This window comes from Amblyraja radiata, chromosome 11, assembly GCF_010909765.2.
Source record: "Amblyraja radiata isolate CabotCenter1 chromosome 11, sAmbRad1.1.pri, whole genome shotgun sequence".
NCBI lineage: Eukaryota > Metazoa > Chordata > Chondrichthyes > Rajiformes > Rajidae > Amblyraja > Amblyraja radiata.
In genome coordinates this window covers 10,721,198-10,740,183 of record NC_045966.1, presented here as the reverse complement: position 1 = coordinate 10,740,183, position 18,986 = coordinate 10,721,198, and the positions used below count along the sequence as shown (strand labels likewise).

Below are 18,986 nucleotides of genomic sequence, written 5' to 3'. Positions count from 1 at the left end.
TATGTATGTATGCATGATGCGTGTGTGTATGTATGATGCTTGTGTGTGTGTGTGTGTGTGTGTGTGTGTCTTTGTGTCTATGCATTTCGAGGTGTCTACCAAAGATACTAGAGGATAAATAGATTACTAGAAGATAAAAGCTCCTCTAGTATCTTTGGCGTCTACTGCTGGCTCCAGGAGCAAAGGCCATAGAGCCAGCTCTGCAGAGGGGAGGCTGGCTGGACTATGGTACCTTTCTCAACTTTGGTGCCACTGTGCTGTGTCGTGGACTTCTGTGTCTGTGCTTTTTTTTTCATTTTAATATGTTTTATTCGTTTATTATTATTTATTTTTTAATGATACTTGACTGTAAGGAAAATTCATTTCGTTGTCTCTAATATGAGATAATGACAATAAATTGAATACAATACAATCTTTGTTCAGGAGCAAACTCTATAATCATTTTTCACACAGAGAGTGGTGAATCTGTGGAATTCTCTGCCACAGAAGGTAGTTGAGGCCAGTTCATTGGCTATATTTAAGAGGGAGTTAGATGTGGCCCTTGTGGCTAAAGGGATCAGGGGGTATGGAGAGAAGGCAGGGATGGGGATACTGAGTTGGATGATCAGCCATGATCATATTGAATGGCGGTGCAGGCTCGAAGGGCCGAATGGCCTACTCCTGCACCTATTTTCTATGTGTGTGTGTGAGTGTGTGTGTGAGTGTGTGAGTGTGTGAGTGTGTGAGTGTGTGAGTGTGTGAGTGTGTGTGTGTGTGTGTGTGTGTGTGTGTGTGTGTGTGTGTGTGTGTATATATATATATATATATATATATGTGTGTGTGTGTGTCTTTGTGTCTATGCGTTTTGAGGTGTCTACCAAAGATACTAGAGGATAAATAGATACTAGAAGATAAAAGCTCCTCTAGTATCTTTGGTGTCTACTGCTGGCTCCAGGAGCAAAGGCCATAGAGCCAGCTCTGCTCAATGATCTTTGTTCAGGAGTGCAGTCAGAGCACGGTTGTCCCTGCCCGGTCCGGTCCGGCTGCCAGCCGCGCCTGCGCGCTGGCGCCACTGCGGGCGGGGCGGGGCGGCCATTTTCTTGTCCGGAGAGGGATCGGGCGTCGAAGCGGCGGCGCTGCCACAGTGTCCCGGCGTTTTCGCAGCCTCCCCCGCACTTTTTAAAAAAAACAGATAGAATCTTCACTCTGAAGGGTTTTGTGTGCGGGGGGGGAAGGGGGAGAAGGAGGAAGCGGGTCCGTTCTGTCTGTGTGGGGGAGAGGGAGAGGGAGAGAGTGATCGATCGGCCGATCGGCGGTCCCCGCTGCGAGCCGGCGGCCAGCGTCGTCGTTGAGCGATGGACGAGAAAGTGTTCACCAAGGAGCTGGACCAGTGGATCGAGCAGCTGAACGACTGCAAACAGCTGACCGAGAGCCAAGTCAAGACGCTGTGCGAGAAGGTGAGGGGGAAGCTGCCGGCGGGGCCTAATACACCGAGCCCACGGCGCTTAATTCTTTTTTTATCCAACCCCCCCATTCATCCATCACTGCATATCGAAGGATCGGCTGCATTTCACTCGCAGCGTCGAGGGTTTTATTCACCTGATGTCTGCGCGGTGCAAAATTAATAGCCTTTCAAAGTGTGTGTGCACCTAAAATGGCGCCTTCCGGCCGGAGGCCTCACGGCAACTGCAAATACAGCTCACAGTCATTCTCCATTCGCCACTCTCCTCTCTCTCCCTCCCCCTCTCTCTCTCCTCACCCCTCTCTCTCCCCCCCTCCTCCCTCTCTCTCTCTCTCCCCCCCTCCTCCCTCTCTCCCCCCCCTCCTCCCTCTCTCTCCCCCCCTCCTCCCTCTCTCTCCCCCCTCCTCCTCTCTCTCCCCCTCCCCTCCTCTCCCCCTCCCCTCCTCTCCCCCTCCCCTCCTCTCCCCCTCCTCTCCTCTCCTCCTTCCCTCCTCTCCTCCCTCCTTCCCTCTCTCCTCCCTCCTCTCCCCCTCCCCTCCTCTCCCCCTCCCCTCCTCTCCTCTCCTCCTTCCCTCCTCTCTTCCCTCTCTCCTCTCTCCCCCCCTCCACCCCTTCTCTCCCCCCCCCTCCACCCTTCTCTCCCCCTACTCCACCCCTTCTCTCCCCCCCCTCCACTCATTCTCCCCCCCCCCTCCACCCCTTCTCTCTCCACCCCTTCTCTCCCCCCCCCCTCCACCCCTTCTCTCCCCCCCCCCCTCCACCCCTTCTCTCTCCACCCCTTCTCTTCCTCCACCCCTTCTCTCTCCCCCCCTCCACCCATTCTCTCCACCCACCCCCCCATGGGGCATGTGTATGCCCCATAGTTAATGTTGGTGCTTTTCTGGGCTTGTGTTTAATATTTGTATTCAATATTTTTGTTGCATGCCCTGTAGTTAATCATGGTGCTAATTTGCGTCTGTGTTTAATATTTGTGTTTAATATTGATATTGCCTTCCTTGTAGAGGTGACCTGATAGAGGTATCTAAAACTTATAACGGGCAGAGGTTAACCAGTCGGAATCTACTTTTCATAGTAGTGTTATCAAAGAATTTAAGTGGATGTCGACTGGCTGAAGGAATGTGTAGATAAGTGGAAGTTGAAACGTAATGTTCAGTAATATAAATGTTATATTTTGGTAGGAGGGCAGTGATGCGCACATAGACTATATCAAAACTATCAAGGAAGATCAAACATTTTTTTTGTTTGTTTTCACGGGGGAAAACAGCTTAACTGTATACAATACAAGTGCAAGGGAATTATAATAAACCTAGATAAAATACTGGTTCAGCTACTGGTGAGGTAGTCTATCCTATCCTTAAGGGAAGATTTAAGGCGTAAAAGTGTACAAGGTATCAACCAAATTGAAGGAATTTATGTAGGAAGGAACTGCAGATTTTGGTTTAAACCGAAGGTAGACAGGAAATGCTGGAGTAACTCAACGGTACAGGCACCATCTCTGGAGAGGAGGAATGGGTTGAGAAGCCGTGTGTTCGCAAGCATGTATGATGGAGGAATAGTATAGACAGATCTGATGGAGGAAGGTATAGACAGAGTAGTTGTGGGGAAATTATTCCCATTGATTTTTCCAGTAATTAGGGCGTGGAGAATGACAGATTGCAGAGTTTGAGGGCAGAACAGTGGCACCGCTGGTAGAGCGGATGGCTCATGGTGCCAAAGCCTGGGTTTGATCTCGACCTCTGCTGCTGTCTGTGTGGAGTTTGCATGTTCTTCCTGTGATTGTTGGAGCTTCCTCGGGGTGCTCTGGTTTCATTCCACGCCCCAAGGTTTGTAAGTTAATTTGCCCCTATATGTAGGGAGTGGATGGGAAAGTGGGATAACGTAAAATTAACGTGAACAGGTGGTCGGCTTGGACTTGGTGGGTCGAAAGCCCTGTTTCCATGTAATATCTTTCAATCATTGAAAACATTTTCCCACTGGTTAATGTATGGAATGTGCTGTACAGGGCAGTTGTGGAACAGCAATAAGTGTTATTTTCAAATGGGAGTGAGATAACTAATCTGAAACGAAATAAATGGGAATGGGACTAGATTTGTTCTCATAATGCTGGTGAGCTGAAAGCTTCCTTCTATACTATAGCTATAATGATTTTGATTATTTTCTTTTGTTCATATCACATTTTTTGGATATTTGCAATTCACTTACTAATATCTTTTTAGAATTATATAATTATGTGTTTTACTAGAGGGTGTGTTTTTAAAACTAGGTTGACGTCATTGAAGAATGAAATGCATGTTTGCCCTTTCAATGCATTGTTCTGTCTCCAGTTCTACTTAAATGACCAGTTATTTTGTCTTGCAACATTTTAGGTGTAGTCGTCATGTATTTTAATTGACACTCACCTTTCTTTCACAGGATGTCAAATGCATGGAAATGGGTCATTTGATATGAAAAATCATATTTTTCTGACAATCCCCATTTCTCAACTTTTGAATTTAGCTTTGCAATGCAAACGTTAAACTCATGATTTGTTCAAGTGGTTTTGAAGCTTATAAATAACTTAAATGGTCTGTATGTCAATGCAAAAACAAAGCTTTGCATGTTCAAAATTTAAAGTGGAACAATATTGGGAATAATCAGCAGATCAGGCAACATCTGTGAAAGGAAAAAAACAGGACATTGACCTGACATATTGATAATTCTTTCTACAATGCTGCCTAACTTGAGCGTTTCTAACATCCTATATTTTTTATAATTTGATCACGTCTTACAATGAGGCTTGCATGTATAGATTGTCTATGTACATGTATTTTGCCAGTGTTTATGTAATATTTAAATCTGGGCTATTTGGGGTGTTTGATAATCTTCAAGGAATGTTTAAACATTTAATGTTTGAGGTATTTAGCCTAGAATTACTTTCAGGGTTTATTTTTCCCTTCTGGAGCGCAACTGGCCACAAAACATTAATTTATCACTATCACTAAAATAGTGATATTTTTGGTGTTATTGTGGTTTAAGGCCAAGACTGACAATGAGCGTTGAGGTAGGGAACACTCTTAATGATGGATTCATTATAGTCATGGGGTCATACAGTGTGGTAACACGCCCTTCGACTCAACTTGCCCACACAGACCAACATGTCCCCTCTACACTAGTCCTACCTGTCTGCGATTGGCCCATATCCCTTTAAACATATCCTTTCCATGTCTAAATGTTTCTTATACATTGCGAAAGTACATGCCCTGGCAACTCGTTCCATGCACCCAATACCCTTTGTGTGAAAAAGTTGCTCCTCAGGTTCTTATGAAATCTTTCTCACCCTAACATGTCCTCTGGTCTCGATTCCCCAACTCTGGGTAAGATACTTTGTTCGTCTACCTGATCTATTCCTCTCACAATTTTGTACACGTTATGATATAATTAAGGTTACCTAATGCTTAGTTGTGTAATACTTTTCAGTTCCTGATTATTTCCATGGATACAGTGTCAATCTGTGTGCTAGAATGAGGGTAATGCATGAACTGACATTATTGTTCAATTTATCGAAATGGTGATGTGCCTCAAATTTAGTCTCGAGAGTCTTAACACAGCTGCAATGTGACACTGCAGACCTATGCAATTTTGGTTTTCTACATTATGTAACTTCTTTATAATTCATTATTTAATGATTTTGCAGCCCAAGTGGTAGACATGGCTAAAGTCACAGCGTGACTTGTAATTGAGCCATCCAGATAATCTGCTGTGTCCTGCATCACAATGGTGATTACATCTCCGAAGTATTTTTGCAATAAATCACTTTAGGACATTACAGATAATGAAATGCACTATAAATACTAGTCTTTGTTATCTTTTCTCAGCCTGATCTGTGATGTAGATCAACAGATCCCCTTGTTATTTAACAGGGTTATGGAGAAAATTGTAATGCAGCTGATGACTGAATTGAAAGGGGAAAAACGTTATGAAAGATGAATCAAAGCAACACATAAGAAATCCTTTGGGTGGAGAAGTAGGAATCTTATTTGTATATAGGGTGCTAGTATAAACTACGATTTTGGATAAACTAAGATGGGCTGAGAATCTTTACACAAAAGAATACCCCACTTTATGGAAATATTGTGATTGTTGAGGAATGAAATATTTGCACAGAATATTTGATCTTAATTTGAGAAAAGTGTATAGAGTTTGATAGCCAACAGATTAATTAGAGCTCATTAATAGGGATTTTCAGAAAGGTTTTGTTATATTAGTATGAATGTTCAACCATTGTAACTATTGCATTAAAAAAAACCTAATGCTTTGGCAAACATAAATTGAGCTACATTCACATTTTAATGATACAATGTAGAAAATCTCACATAATTGTCTGATAAAGGCAGACTATCATGGAATATGTAGACTGTCACTTGAAACTATTGTCAACAGATACAATCTGATAATTCACGTGACTATTGAGTGAAGCGTTATGGAGAGTTATTGTGAGGAACGTCATTACAGAAGTGGTAAGTATCTAGAAAATACTTTGGGCAAGAAAGAAAGGGCGTCACACACACACACACACACATACTAATAAACACACACACACTAATAAACACACACACACACACCCTTGATATTATATTAATATTATTCATTGGGTCCTTTGACCCCATCTCCGCCCTATCTCGAGGGGAAGAGAGATGGAGAGGAGGGGGAAGTGGGAGGGGGTAGAGAGGAAGAGGGCAGACTTAAACTCAGCAAGCGGGCGGCGCAGACGGGGCCAACTGCGAGCGGGTGGCGGGCCTCGGGACCTCTGAAGCCCTCGGAAGCCCAACCAAATTACTGCGTGTTCAGCGGCTTCAATCCAGAGCCCTGGGGGGGTGGGGGGGCTGGGCTGCCGACAGCCGGCCGAGTGCGAGTCGACTAAGAACGGGAGGCGACAAAATTACGGCGTCGGGGGGGGGGGGGGGGGGGGTTTCGTAACTAGCATCTCGTGGAAAACAGTGCTCGGCAGGCTGCGCGTTAAACTCTACGCAGCTGGCCAAGAGGAGCAATGTGACGTCATCACATTGCTCGCTAGCTTTAAAAAAAGATCTCAGATTTGTGAACAATTTTAATTAAAAAACTCAAATAATGAATCAAATTTTCAGATGAGGCGATTTTCGAGCATGAGGTGAATCTCTATCGGAATATGTAAAAAATGTCACCGTTAGCGCGTCGTGTTTTCGAGGAGATGTGAATCACAGAATCACACAAATACATCCACATCCAAGATCAGAGTTTTATGAGTATATTGATGGGGGGGGAGATTAAATGTCAGCTGAGCTTTTACGGTTAGGCTAAGTCATTATGAATGTCTTTGGACCTTTTAGCGGACAAACATTCAGAAATTGTGTAGATTCAAACATATACCATTGAACTGTATCAGCCTACTCTATATATAAGTTTGTGTTCTTGAAATTGGAACACTAATTTGTTAACAATCTACAAAGTGTATCTGAACACTTAAGATTTCAATTGAACTCATTGTTTAAAAGGAAACTAAGTCATTTGACAACTTTTCGGGGGGGGGGGGAGTTATTTGATTTTGGAAATGATTTATCTGATCGGGTTTTGAAACCTTTAAGGCAGTGATTGCTAGAGAGCTGGAGTAACAGTACATTTTGCATCTTTAAAGAATGAGTATTTAATGATTCTTCATTCTTTGTCACAGATTTGTCATTACTAATATCTCCAGAATTAAATTGAATTGTTATTAACTGACTTGAACAGAAGGGTGAATGAGAAAGTAGAGCTGGGGAGCGTCTTTTATGGATAATATTAAGCAGATGTTAAATGCTTACTATTAGTACTACATATCCACCCAAAGTCTGCCAATTGTTTCAGAATGAAATAGGGATGTTATTTTAGGCTTTATATCGTTACTTTGGATAAATTAGTGGGTTATGGGTTTAAGCTGTATTTTTTACTCTAATGTTAAGGCTTGATAGTTCAGTAGAATATTTGGATGCAGCATTTTCTGGGTAAAATAAGGCAATCCCTTATGTGGGTGTGGCTGTTTTCATCTATGTGAAATTGGATAAGAGGTAATCCATCAAATGGAAATTGCTTTGTGGTATCCTGAGAGGCTTGATTTAGACCTGTTTGTGTGTTCTCCATTCATCTCCCATTAATGACAGAACAAATGGAGTTAAATGTTGGAATGCATTGATATCAAATTACCATAATACATATTCAGTACTGTGGGGTTGTAATAAATTTAGATAACTGAATGCGTGTGACATCAGAACTACTGTAATGAACTGCTTTGGATGAGCATATGATTTGCTAGGGACCAATCAAAATTGAGTGGCAGTGATAAAATGTCTTGTCCTTTAAGCTTTTGCTTGTGGAACAGATGTATTTCATTTTATGCCTGATCCAAAAATTAATCTTAAAGGCAGAAATGGATAAATACAAGGTACACAAAAATGCTGGAGAAACTCAGTGGGTGCAGCAGCATCTATATCACAAAGCTAACTAATGGATAAATACATTTAGTTATGCGCTCTATCTCTTATGATTTCTATTTTTCTAGACCATTTGAAGTTTTCTAAAACAGCAATCTAACGTGTCTTTTGTCCTAATCGATATGTTGAGGCTGTGACTAAGAATCCCATTAATTTGCTGGAATTAGTTTTGAAGATATGGGTTCATTTAAGGATATAAACAATAGATTATTTGCGCAATTATGGATTAAACGGATTTAATTGCAAGATTTTCTTGTTTAGGTCAATAGAGATTAAAGCATAGTTGTTATTTGTATTTGACTGCAAAGAAAATAAGCTTCAACGTTTTTGGAGTCTCCTATGCCAAATTGTGAGATAAATTTGAAAAACAAACTGCAGACACTAAGCCTTTTTTTTTTTTTAAGAAGTTAGCCAGCAAAAGTGAATGGCAAAATGGAATCAACATTTTGGGTCATTCACCAGAAGCACTCTTTATATCTGAATTAGTGCTGCCTGCTATTGGATTAATTTATGTTTATGTCTTCTGAGAAAATAAATACATTTCATATTGCACAATATTGTCAAAACCTGCCTGCATCAAAATGATTGGAGCCTGGTGATGCTCGATTTTTTGCTTGTGAGATGGTGCTCACAAAGTAAAGTCGTGGTTAGGGAGGTCTTAATGTTCCTTCCATTGTGAGATGACTGCCTTTCTGATGCCTGATGACGTTAATTTCTCAGTTTGGTAGGATCTTGAATGTCAGGGTTGTTGATGACTTTTTCATTTGGGGTTTTGGTGAGTAGCTATGCCTGTTATAATCTCTCCATCTAGTGTCTGTCTTTCAGCCAGGTCTGCCACTGTACCTCTACCTTCAGGTGCCTATAAAATTCATAGGTCTTGTATTGATGAATGATTGTCACGTGTACCAAGGCGCAGTAAAAAATCTTTTTTTTGCATGCAATCCAATGAAATGCCTTAATTTGCAGTTAGTTCACTCTTTAATCTGTGGAGTAATCAAGTGTTCCAGTTACAGAATCCAATAATCTCTTCACAGATTCCAATTGCTGTTGGGGCAGCCCATAAACTGTGGAATAAGAAAGAATAAGACCCTCCTGAATTTCACTTTGGAAGTCTGTCACAATCTTATGTTTGCTTTGTGATGGCATGCAAGCTATAATAGTAATGGCGGGACTGTCATATGCTGCTTGTATATTCTGGAGTTTAGAAGGATGAGAAGGGATCTAATTGGAACATATAAGATTATTAAGGTTTTGGACAGGCTAGAGGCAGGAAACATGATGTTGGGGGAGTCCAGAACCAGGGCCCACAGTTTAAGAATAAGGGGTGAGCCATTTAGAACTGAGATGAGGAAACACTTTTTCTCACAGAGAGTTGTGAGACTGTGGAATTCTCTGCCTCAGCGGGCGGTGGAGACAGGTTCTCTGGATACTTTCAAGAGAGAACTAGATAGGGCCCTTAAAGATAGTGGAGTCGGGGGATATGGGGAGAAGGCAGGAACGGGGTACTGATTGGGGATGATCAGCCATGACCACATTGAATGGCTAGAAGGGCTGAATAGCCTACTCCTGCACCTATTGTCTATTGTCCTCCCCCATTGATTAAACCTCCTCCACTGATTAAACGCAAATCTTTGATCAATGCTGATGTTTCTTTTTATCCCTGAACTTTAATTTACTAACTTCATAATAATTTATCTCCTGCTTACATGTACGTTACATGTAATGCAGCTACCCGTAGTACAACAATTTCTCAGTTCCAACAAGTTTTCATTTGCTAGCCTGTAACAACTCCTGTTATTTCCTGTAGGTTACTTGCCAACGTATTAAAACAATTAGATACATTCTACATCCACAACCTTTCTTTCATCTTGTAGCTATCTGGCATTATCATGGGTGTTCTGGAAATATATTATTCACTTGATTTCTGAAAACAAGCTAGAAGTTGAAAAGTGAAATTCCTGAGAGCCAAATGTAATAAGGGACTGTTTCCGTATAAAATATAGAGAGATACAGCATGTTTAAGCTCTAGTCAGAAATGCAGACTCGCGTGAATCGTTCAGGGGAAGAGTGTGGCTGTTAAGGTCAAATTATAGCGGGTGTAGATTTTCTGAAAAGTCGTTGGAGTAGCTTAGTGAGTCAGATAGCATCTCTGGAGAACATGGATAGGTGATGTTTTGGGTCGTGACCCCTCAGATTGATTGATGGGGAGCAGTGCGTGCAGAAAGCTGGAAGTGAAGTGGGGCAGTTTAAGCCTAGCAAGCAATGGGTGGACACCTTGTGAGGGGGAGGGTGGGGGTTGATATGCTGTCGGTTGGACAAAGGCAGGAGATGAAAAGACAAGGATTGTTGAGTTACGGATTGTGAAGCTGGAGGCAGGAATGTAGATAGGAGTGGGTCCAGGATGGCACAGGACCTCCACAGATGCTGCCTGGCCTATTGAGAAAAAGGTATCTCATTATTTTGCATAAACCAAGAAAGAGCAGGATTTACCAGGACTAATTTTCTAGTACAGGATGTCACCGTTGATTTTAAAAAGTGCGCATGAAGTTCAGGGTCTAAAAAGAGGACAAATTAATTTTACTTCGAAATCAAATCACCTTTCCCTTAAGTAATTTCATTACGAAAATTAAAAATGCCTATTGTGATTTTTGTTATTCATTTTAACCAGCATTGAAGTTTAATATTTAGAGTTTGAATTCTGTTATCCCAGCCAAGTGCTGACAATTGTTAGTCAAATACTTGTGCGGGAGAATTATGTATTTTAGTTTTGACAAAAATAAATACTGGAAATATTCAGGTTGGATAACAGTTGGCTGATCTGAGTCTTGTAGAATTATCCTTATAATCTTGTGTACTTCATTAAATTCACTGAGAAAGAGTTCTCAGCAAAGTGGTTGACCCAAGATATTTGCAGTTTTTTCTCTCAGATTATTTCTAATGCTTCTGTTTCAGATTTGAACATCCGTAGTAATTTTAGTATTGGAACTCTATTAACGGTTGAGTCTCCTTCTTAATGGTTGCTTTACTGGCCTTTCCCATGGCTTCCTTAACTGCTGCTAATATTCCTGCCTCTTGTAAAACGTCTTTATTTTTAGTGGCAGCAGGCGTTACTGTTTCAGTCAGTGATGTAGCAGTATGTCTCAGTTACTCCCTTACCAATTGGCAATAAATAGCAGTGTAGACCACCAGCTGAATTTTTCTTTACAGCTAATATCTATTTAACTTATTTTTGTGGATTATGTTAAGGTAGATTTATGCATATTCGATTGAACTTGGTCAAATATCTGTTGATTAATATTATATTTGCATCTCTGCATTTCCTATAGTGATACACATTTGATCCTTTGTTTTTTGCCGTTAACAATAGAACTTGGGGAATAAACACAAAATAGAAAGTAGCTCCAGATATTTAAATGAATATTTGTCCTTCTCATTTTGGTTCTTTCCCGGTGCTGATTGTTTTAAAATTGGTATCTACATTGTCCTATCTCGCAGCAGCAATAACTATTGAACTAATTTCTTCATTTTTGTTTTTGTTTAGTCGAAAGAAATCTTGACAAAGGAATCAAATGTGCAGGAGGTGCGATGCCCTGTAACAGTTTGTGGCGATGTCCATGGGCAATTTCATGACCTCATGGAACTTTTTAGAATTGGAGGCAAATCACCAGACACAAATTATCTTTTTATGGGAGATTATGTCGATCGAGGTTATTATTCAGTTGAAACAGTCACACTCCTAGTAGCTCTTAAGGTATTCATTTTTATTTACAAAATATTACATTTTAACATTTTCTGGAAAATTCTGATATTTACTTTTATTGTAAAATGTGCAGGAAATTGTTCACTTAAAAAAAAAAAAAACCCCCGTCATTATCCAATTCGTATTGTGATTTTTTTTTTTTCATTTTGCAGCATTTAGAGAACGCTATTTCCTTTAATTTAAATTATGAAGTAGAATTCCAGTGTTCTAATTTCAGTGAAGTGGAGACGATAGTATATGCACTCTATACATTCCAGCAATGAGCTATTCAGTCCCTACAAATGAATACTCCAGTACAATACTGTCCAGCAACATTTTACTACATTGGGTCAAAAGATGGCCTGACAAGGGGATGTGTGGCTCAGCTGCACTCTTCATGGTTCTTATATCTCATTGCCTACCAGGAAAGAGAGAGGGAGAGAGTTATTTGCCTAGGATCTCCCTGAAAAGCTGAATAAAAAGGGATTCTCTGCAATACCAACTGTTCCCAGAAAATAAGATTGTCCACTTAATCCATCAGCTAGAATGTTCTAAACAAGGTTAAACTGTCATTAAAAAAAAAAAACTGCCTGGAGAAATATCACTAAATAGAGGTGCAGATGATAAAGTGTAGTAACCAATTGGTTATTTTAGTGTAATATACAGCTCTGGTTTCAGTTGGGAGTTAGCGAGTTTAGTGGTTATTGCTTTTTAAGGAATCAACCATTTAATGGTTAAAATTATAATAATCAGTGCACTGATTTGGCTTATTAAACTGCACAAATTAAAATCTTTTTTTGAAGAAAAGGGGGCATTGTCTGTTTGCTAATATAAAAATGATTCTGTTTCAGGTACGTTATCGTGAACGTATCACAATACTTCGCGGGAATCATGAAAGCAGACAAATCACACAAGTGTATGGCTTTTATGATGAATGTTTAAGAAAATATGGAAATGCCAATGTGTGGAAATATTTCACAGATCTCTTTGATTATCTTCCGCTCACTGCCTTGGTAGATGGCCAGGTGAGTGTTTTTAAAAAAAATTATGTAACCCTGAACTCTTTGTTGAATGGTAATTTATAGGTTAAACATAAATGCTTAGTGATTAAATAACTGCATGTGAAAGAACAATGATTAAGAATGTCAGTGTTTTCTGTTTGCAAAAGAGAGCGTGCAATAATGCATGGGTTCCAACTGTGTCTCTGTTTGCTAAGGACAAATATTAGTTGCCATCATATTTGAATGTATATGCTTATATAATAACAATCCTATTGTACTAATTTCAGAAAGCTTGAAATAAACTTTCAAGGTGACGTACTTTAATTTTGCTGTGTTTTTTTAATCTTCTTTAGATCTTCTGTCTCCATGGAGGTCTTTCTCCTTCCATAGATACACTGGATCACATCCGAGCGCTTGATCGCCTTCAGGAGGTTCCACATGAGGTATGCTTTCAGAATTGCCATCAGTGTTTACTGCGTAAACAGATAATGAAATATTTGGTTCTGATGGATTTGTTTTCCTCTTATGTTTTTAGGGACCAATGTGTGACCTACTATGGTCAGATCCAGATGACCGTGGAGGTTGGGGTATATCTCCCAGGGGTGCTGGTTACACCTTTGGTCAGGATATTTCTGAGACTTTTAACCATGCAAATGGCCTTACGTTGGTCTCCAGAGCACATCAGCTGGTCATGGAGGTAAAATTCTATTGAGTGTACTCCCTTGAAGACCCCTAATAATTTATTTTGTTTTAGCAGATCGTGCTCATGATTTGAAATCAAATTTGACTTTATTGATAACCATACGCAAATATCCAAATAGGCAGGAGTGTTAAAATGCATGCTATCTAAAAGAGAAGCAATTTTGAATGACTGGAGCAATGTTAGTTCTATTAACTAGTCTGGATATATTTATTTATAAAATAATACTTAGTAAGTTTGTTGGTATTCATTCTTTAAGATTTAATGTCAGAGTTGCAGGTTATTTTGGCGGTGGGGGGAGGAGATGTCTATGCTTCTGTATAAAGTAAATCTCAGAAGAAATGGGAACGTAAGTGGAAATCAGTAACTGGAAAGCAAATACAGCTTCCCTATCCATCATGTGGGAGCTCTCTGCTGACTGCACGTTTTTGAGGCGCTCTACTTTCTGAATGAAGAACTGTCTTTAGATCACGACCATTCCAACATTTCTTTAGTCCAGGGATGGGGAACCTTTTCATGGTGGAAGGCCGCATTAAGTTAGCTGTAATCTAATAAGGCCACATCCAAGAAACTTCAATTTGATATACTTCAAAATGTACATTATTTTGTTAAAATATCCCTCATGACTCACTAATGTTTTAATTGTGGCCGTCAGTCGGGGAGGATTATTTCATTGAATCTTCTTTTACTCTTTGGTATTTTAAATACGTTCATTTTAAGATTACAATAAAAAATAATAAAAGATGAACAAAAACATTAATAATAATAAAAAGATTTGTTCTACAAAATTTGGATTCATTCAAAAGGCTGCACTTAATGGCCTAGAAGGCCGCAGGTTCCCCACCCCTGGTTTAGTCCAGCAAGAGTAAGTTGCCTGTAAAAGGACATGATGCATAATTATTCATTTTGCCGTCACAGTTACCTTGGGCCCTTGCTGTTCTAGAGGAATTTGCCTAACTCAATAACTTTTTTTTCTAGTTGGAAACTATAGTTTTAGTTGTTTGAACCTTTCCGAAATCCACTTCCTGGGATCTCCTGGTGTAGGCGCAGTTCTTGGGTTGTTGTTTAGTAAGCATTCCAGTGTAATAATTAATTGTTTTTTTTAAATCCGAATCTAATTTCATTTTTTGTTTATAGGGTTACAATTGGTGCCATGATCGCAACGTAGTAACAATTTTCAGTGCTCCAAACTACTGTTATCGTTGTGGTAATCAAGCTGCAATAATGGAACTTGATGACACTCTTAAATATTCTTTGTAAGTGATGCATATTGCCGTGTAATTAGAAAAAATGCTTTTTGTTGTAAATGTTTCTTTTAATTAGTATGTTGTGACATAATTGCATATTGTAGGTGAGGTATTGTAAGCCCAAGATGGGAGCTGAACAAACATGCCATTTTACTACTTTCAAATTGGGACCAGCTAAACACAAAGTGCACCAGTGATTTTTTTTTTGATATATAATTGTTAATTCAAATGCAGGAATGTTTTCCAATGAGCTACCCCAAGTTAACCCAGCACTGCTTCAGTGTTCTTAATTTTCCATTTCTTTATAGCCCCGAGCTCTCCATTTATAGATTAGATTCTCTCAATTTGTATTAGTGACGTTTAATCATATGAATGGTTTTAAGAGTGGATTGCTTTAAATGTGTGTGCAACTGTATGGGTGGAAAGTGATACGAGAATTGCATTTCTAAGATGGCTTGTTTGCTGACTTTAAAAATAGTATGTGCCTCCAGCTTATTGTCTTTTCTGGCCAATTAACTGGTACTTTATTATCCTTGTGTTAGATGTATGTGACAGTTGATTTAAGATATGCTCACAGGCTATGTACTGAAATTATAAAACTGTTATTTTCCTCCTTCCACAGCCTGCAGTTTGATCCAGCTCCTCGCAGAGGTGAACCACATGTGACTCGTCGCACCCCAGATTATTTCCTGTAACAACTTATGTACAGTATTGCCATGAATTAAAAGGTGGCCTGGCAGAATTGGAAGAGCAACTGTAACTCCAAATTACTAGCACGAATCTCAAACATTCGGAAACTTTCTGTCTTCACGGACCAAATGACGTGCCATAATAAATGCAAACCTCAGTCTGCAAACATCACATTGTTCTACTTGAGCACCTGTTCATCAATGCATGCTGATGTGTCAAAATTATGGGTCGAGAACCGTGGTTTGAGCCTAGTTTGTAGTTACTTTTGCTTTTTCAGAGATAAAGATGTAAACATTAAAACCTGCACCTCGTGATAATTCATTTAGCTATAGCATATCAAGCATGATCTGTAGATAAACAATAGCAGTAAACAATCAATGGAGCTTAAAGGAGCATTTTAAAATACAACGGCCTCCATTTGTGTGAGTACTGAAATCTTGTTTCAGGGAATAATGTTTAATTTAATTTGTCTACTGTTTCCCATGTATTTTTCACAATGTCCAATTCAAATAAGTTGTATGGAACAAAACTTTCCTTTTAAAGAATCATGGCAGGCGTCTGTGATGTTGTTTTCCATAAAATTATGAACTAAGAATTGAAATTTTTCAGATTTTAATTGTATCAGGATGGAAGACTTAATGATGCCTTTATGTAAAATGGTTACACTAACATTTGAGTTTGTGTATCAAAGGCTCCAGGTTAAAATAATAAAGACTGAAAATACTCTTACAGGATATGTTTTTACGTTTGAGAGGAGCCTAATGGCTAATTTGATTTCTTAAATATCCCGATGAAATGTGATTAGAATTGGGGGAAAATGCTAACCTGGCATAACAATATCTAGCAAAAAGTAACATGAATTCATTGCTCATTGACACTGTAATTACTCTTGCATGTGTTGTAATTAGTTTTGAAGCACCAAGACCGTAGTCAGTATTATCTAATTCCTCATGGATTTCTAAAACCAAATCCGTCAGTTTTTCCTGGCAGTAATTTATTAAAATCTTTGTCTTTTCTTTCAAGATGACAATATTTACATTTCAATTTACCCAAGTCCTACGCCATCCAAAAAAAAAAAAAAAGCCTAATCTCGACCCAATTAAAATATTTGTCTTTGTTTTCGTAGCTGTGCTCTGGGTTTACTTTTTCTGGGCCCCTGCTGGTTCTGCTTGAAAATCCAATTGTTGGGACCGATGAGGTGTCATATTGGTTTGGTACTGTCTTGCAATTTTATAAATGGATGCGGTAATATTTGCTTCAATGTGCACCTTAGTCATTCTCTGGACATGGGGTGCTTGTGTGTGTGAATTCTGGCTAACAAATATAAGGGAGAGCTAGGCAACGCAAGGAGAAGAAAGTATCCATTATATGATTAGGTTTAATAAATAACTTAATGGGTGGCGGTTTGTGTGGAGCATTGGTTGGCCATGGCTTATTTCATAGATGTAAGTAACTGCTTTGTGAAGTCGCTCAGAATCTGTTTCCTAATTTGTTCTGTTACACTAACAGAAGCAGAAGCTTTCAACGTTGAAAAGTTGAAATTAGCCGATCCACACTAAGTCCTTCTTGATTACAGATATCTGGAGTCACTTCTGATAAACTAACTTAGTTATTTCTACATTAATGCATGAAGAAGTGATCTAGCAAGGATTCTGTGTTTCATCAATTAATCTTAATATCAAGGAAGGGGGAAAATAATATTTCCGAGAGAATTGTGTGATCGGATAATAGGATTGCTGACATTGCCACTGATAGTTGAAGAGAAGTAATCCACATTGAAATCTTTGCTGTCTTGGTGCTCTTCAAAATTCATGTCCTTTTTTATTTACTATACTTTATATAATGGCAACAGAACTTCTGAAATGTTCTATAGTCAGAAGTGTTCTGAAGATACAAAATTGGACCAGACCAGTGTGTTGACTTTAACCTCACTTTCTCCATGGTAAAGTTTATCCACATTATCGCACTGCAGTTGAGGGAACAGCTTGAACATTTTGTCGATCCAAAGAATTGGATATCCACACTTGCTCTTTGTGGGGAGCAGTGTTTGGAATCCAAACTATATTGGAAACAAAATAGTTTGAGATGTGCAGAACCAGAACTTTTTGAGGGCAAACACTGGACAGAAAATATTGGTCCCAGGGTGGACAAGGGAAGTTATGACCTTATAGAACTCTGTGCATTGTATCCTAGGATTATGAACTTTGTTAACTTTAGCTTTCTTGTGCAACTCTGGACCTGGCTGGTTCAGTTACTGTGACTGGTTGAACGTAAACTGAAACCACCCTCATTTTGATCAGTCCACTTTATTGGTACGTTCTTCTAACCGAATGATGTACCTATGAATGTGGGTTCTAGAAGCTTGCGCAACTCCACGAGAGATACATTCCAGTTATAAAGTGTGTATTAAAATCGATAACCTCCATGTAATCTCGGCTATAAAAATGCATTCGTATAAAATACCATTTCACTTGGAGTTGTGTATTATCATGAAATTTTTTTATCAGCTTTACCAGAATAGCAAGTCTAAGTTGCTTTTCAATATAGTGGCCATCCCTTTTACAGCATTTGATAGTGATAATTTACAGTTTTCATTTTTTGTGGGACGATATATCTGAAATTTGTTGAATCAATAAAAATAGACTAACGTTCTTGTGTGTTCATTCTAATTTGGTTCATAAATGATAGGAACTGAATTAGGCCATTCGGCCCATCAAGTCTACTCAGCCGTTTCATCTTGGCTGATCTATCCCTCCCAACCCCATTCTCCTGCCCTCCCCATAACCCATGGCACTCGTACTAATTAGTGGTTGGCTAGTTACTGCATCTTAGTATGAGGTTCAGCGACCTGACACGAGAGGGATACTACTCTCTCATGAAAATGCATTCATTGTCAAAGAATGTGTACAGGTCAAATGAGAGATCTGGTTTATTTTCCAAGAATAATTGAACAGAGCAAATTGATCAGATTGTCTCCTAAAATACCAATTCCCTAAAGTATTTAAAGGATGAAAATGTTGAACTATAAAATTCAACGCCAGGATTTATGATGTCACATGGATGTCATCTGAATAAAATCCTGAATTAGTTTACAAACAGTTGCACATGTACTTGCTGCATGTGAAATGTTCAGCTGCAAGGAAGTTGGCTACATTGGATGGGAGATAACCCTAAAGGATCCATTACACTTTGGAGTATGATGAGTGTTTTGCTTTAAGTTAGAATTAAATCAACTTTAGATTCTACAGGTAGGGCGGGTGAACTTGCACCAATTCTGTTTGGTTCTTGCAGAATTTTCACCAAACCAGACTAATTGCAACAAAAGAATTGTAAACAATCATCAAGGATGTATCATTTTTTTTAAGTTAATTTTAATTGTATTCAACTAAATTCAAAATAATGATTGTGACCATTATGTTGGCCATTGCCTACTTCCAAGTACATATGGGGTATATGTACTTCCAAGTACACGCGCATCATGTTTTGAATTAGTTAAGTATTGATATTTTGAGGAATTGATGACAAAGGTGTCCTGTAGGTCTCGCCTTAGAATCTTTGAAAAATGACGATGTTTTGTTCTGAAAACTGCCTCAAAATTGTTATAACCTTTCCTTCCAGATTCTATTTGGCATAAAATCAGCTTGATATAACGAATGCCCTCCTAGATCTACCTATAGTGAAGAAGT

At 39.2% G+C, this 18,986-nt stretch overlaps 1 protein-coding gene across 1 annotated transcript; it reads left to right on the top strand.

Annotated features, from left to right (window-relative positions):
* Positions 1-1,044: 1,044 nt before the first annotated feature.
* ppp2ca (protein phosphatase 2 catalytic subunit alpha) lies at positions 1,045-17,951 on the top strand. The gene is made up of 7 exons (XM_033029305.1): positions 1,045-1,436; positions 11,465-11,674; positions 12,514-12,687; positions 13,017-13,106; positions 13,199-13,360; positions 14,501-14,619; positions 15,233-17,951. The coding sequence occupies exons 1-7, from the start codon at positions 1,335-1,337 to the stop codon at positions 15,303-15,305; spliced, it is 930 nt and encodes a 309-aa protein (XP_032885196.1). The 5' UTR covers positions 1,045-1,334; the 3' UTR covers positions 15,306-17,951.
* Positions 17,952-18,986: the final 1,035 nt, after the last annotated feature.

Excerpts from the sequence above, each read along its gene's own strand:
- ppp2ca (XM_033029305.1), top strand. The coding sequence starts at position 1,335 with ATGGACGAGAAAGTGTTCACCAAGGAGCTGGACCAGTGGATCGAGCAG. Across the intron at positions 12,688-13,016 it reads CTGCCTTGGTAGATGGCCAG|ATCTTCTGTCTCCATGGAGG; the intron begins GTGAGTGTTTTT and ends AATCTTCTTTAG. Across the intron at positions 14,620-15,232 it reads GACACTCTTAAATATTCTTT|CCTGCAGTTTGATCCAGCTC; the intron begins GTAAGTGATGCA and ends CTCCTTCCACAG.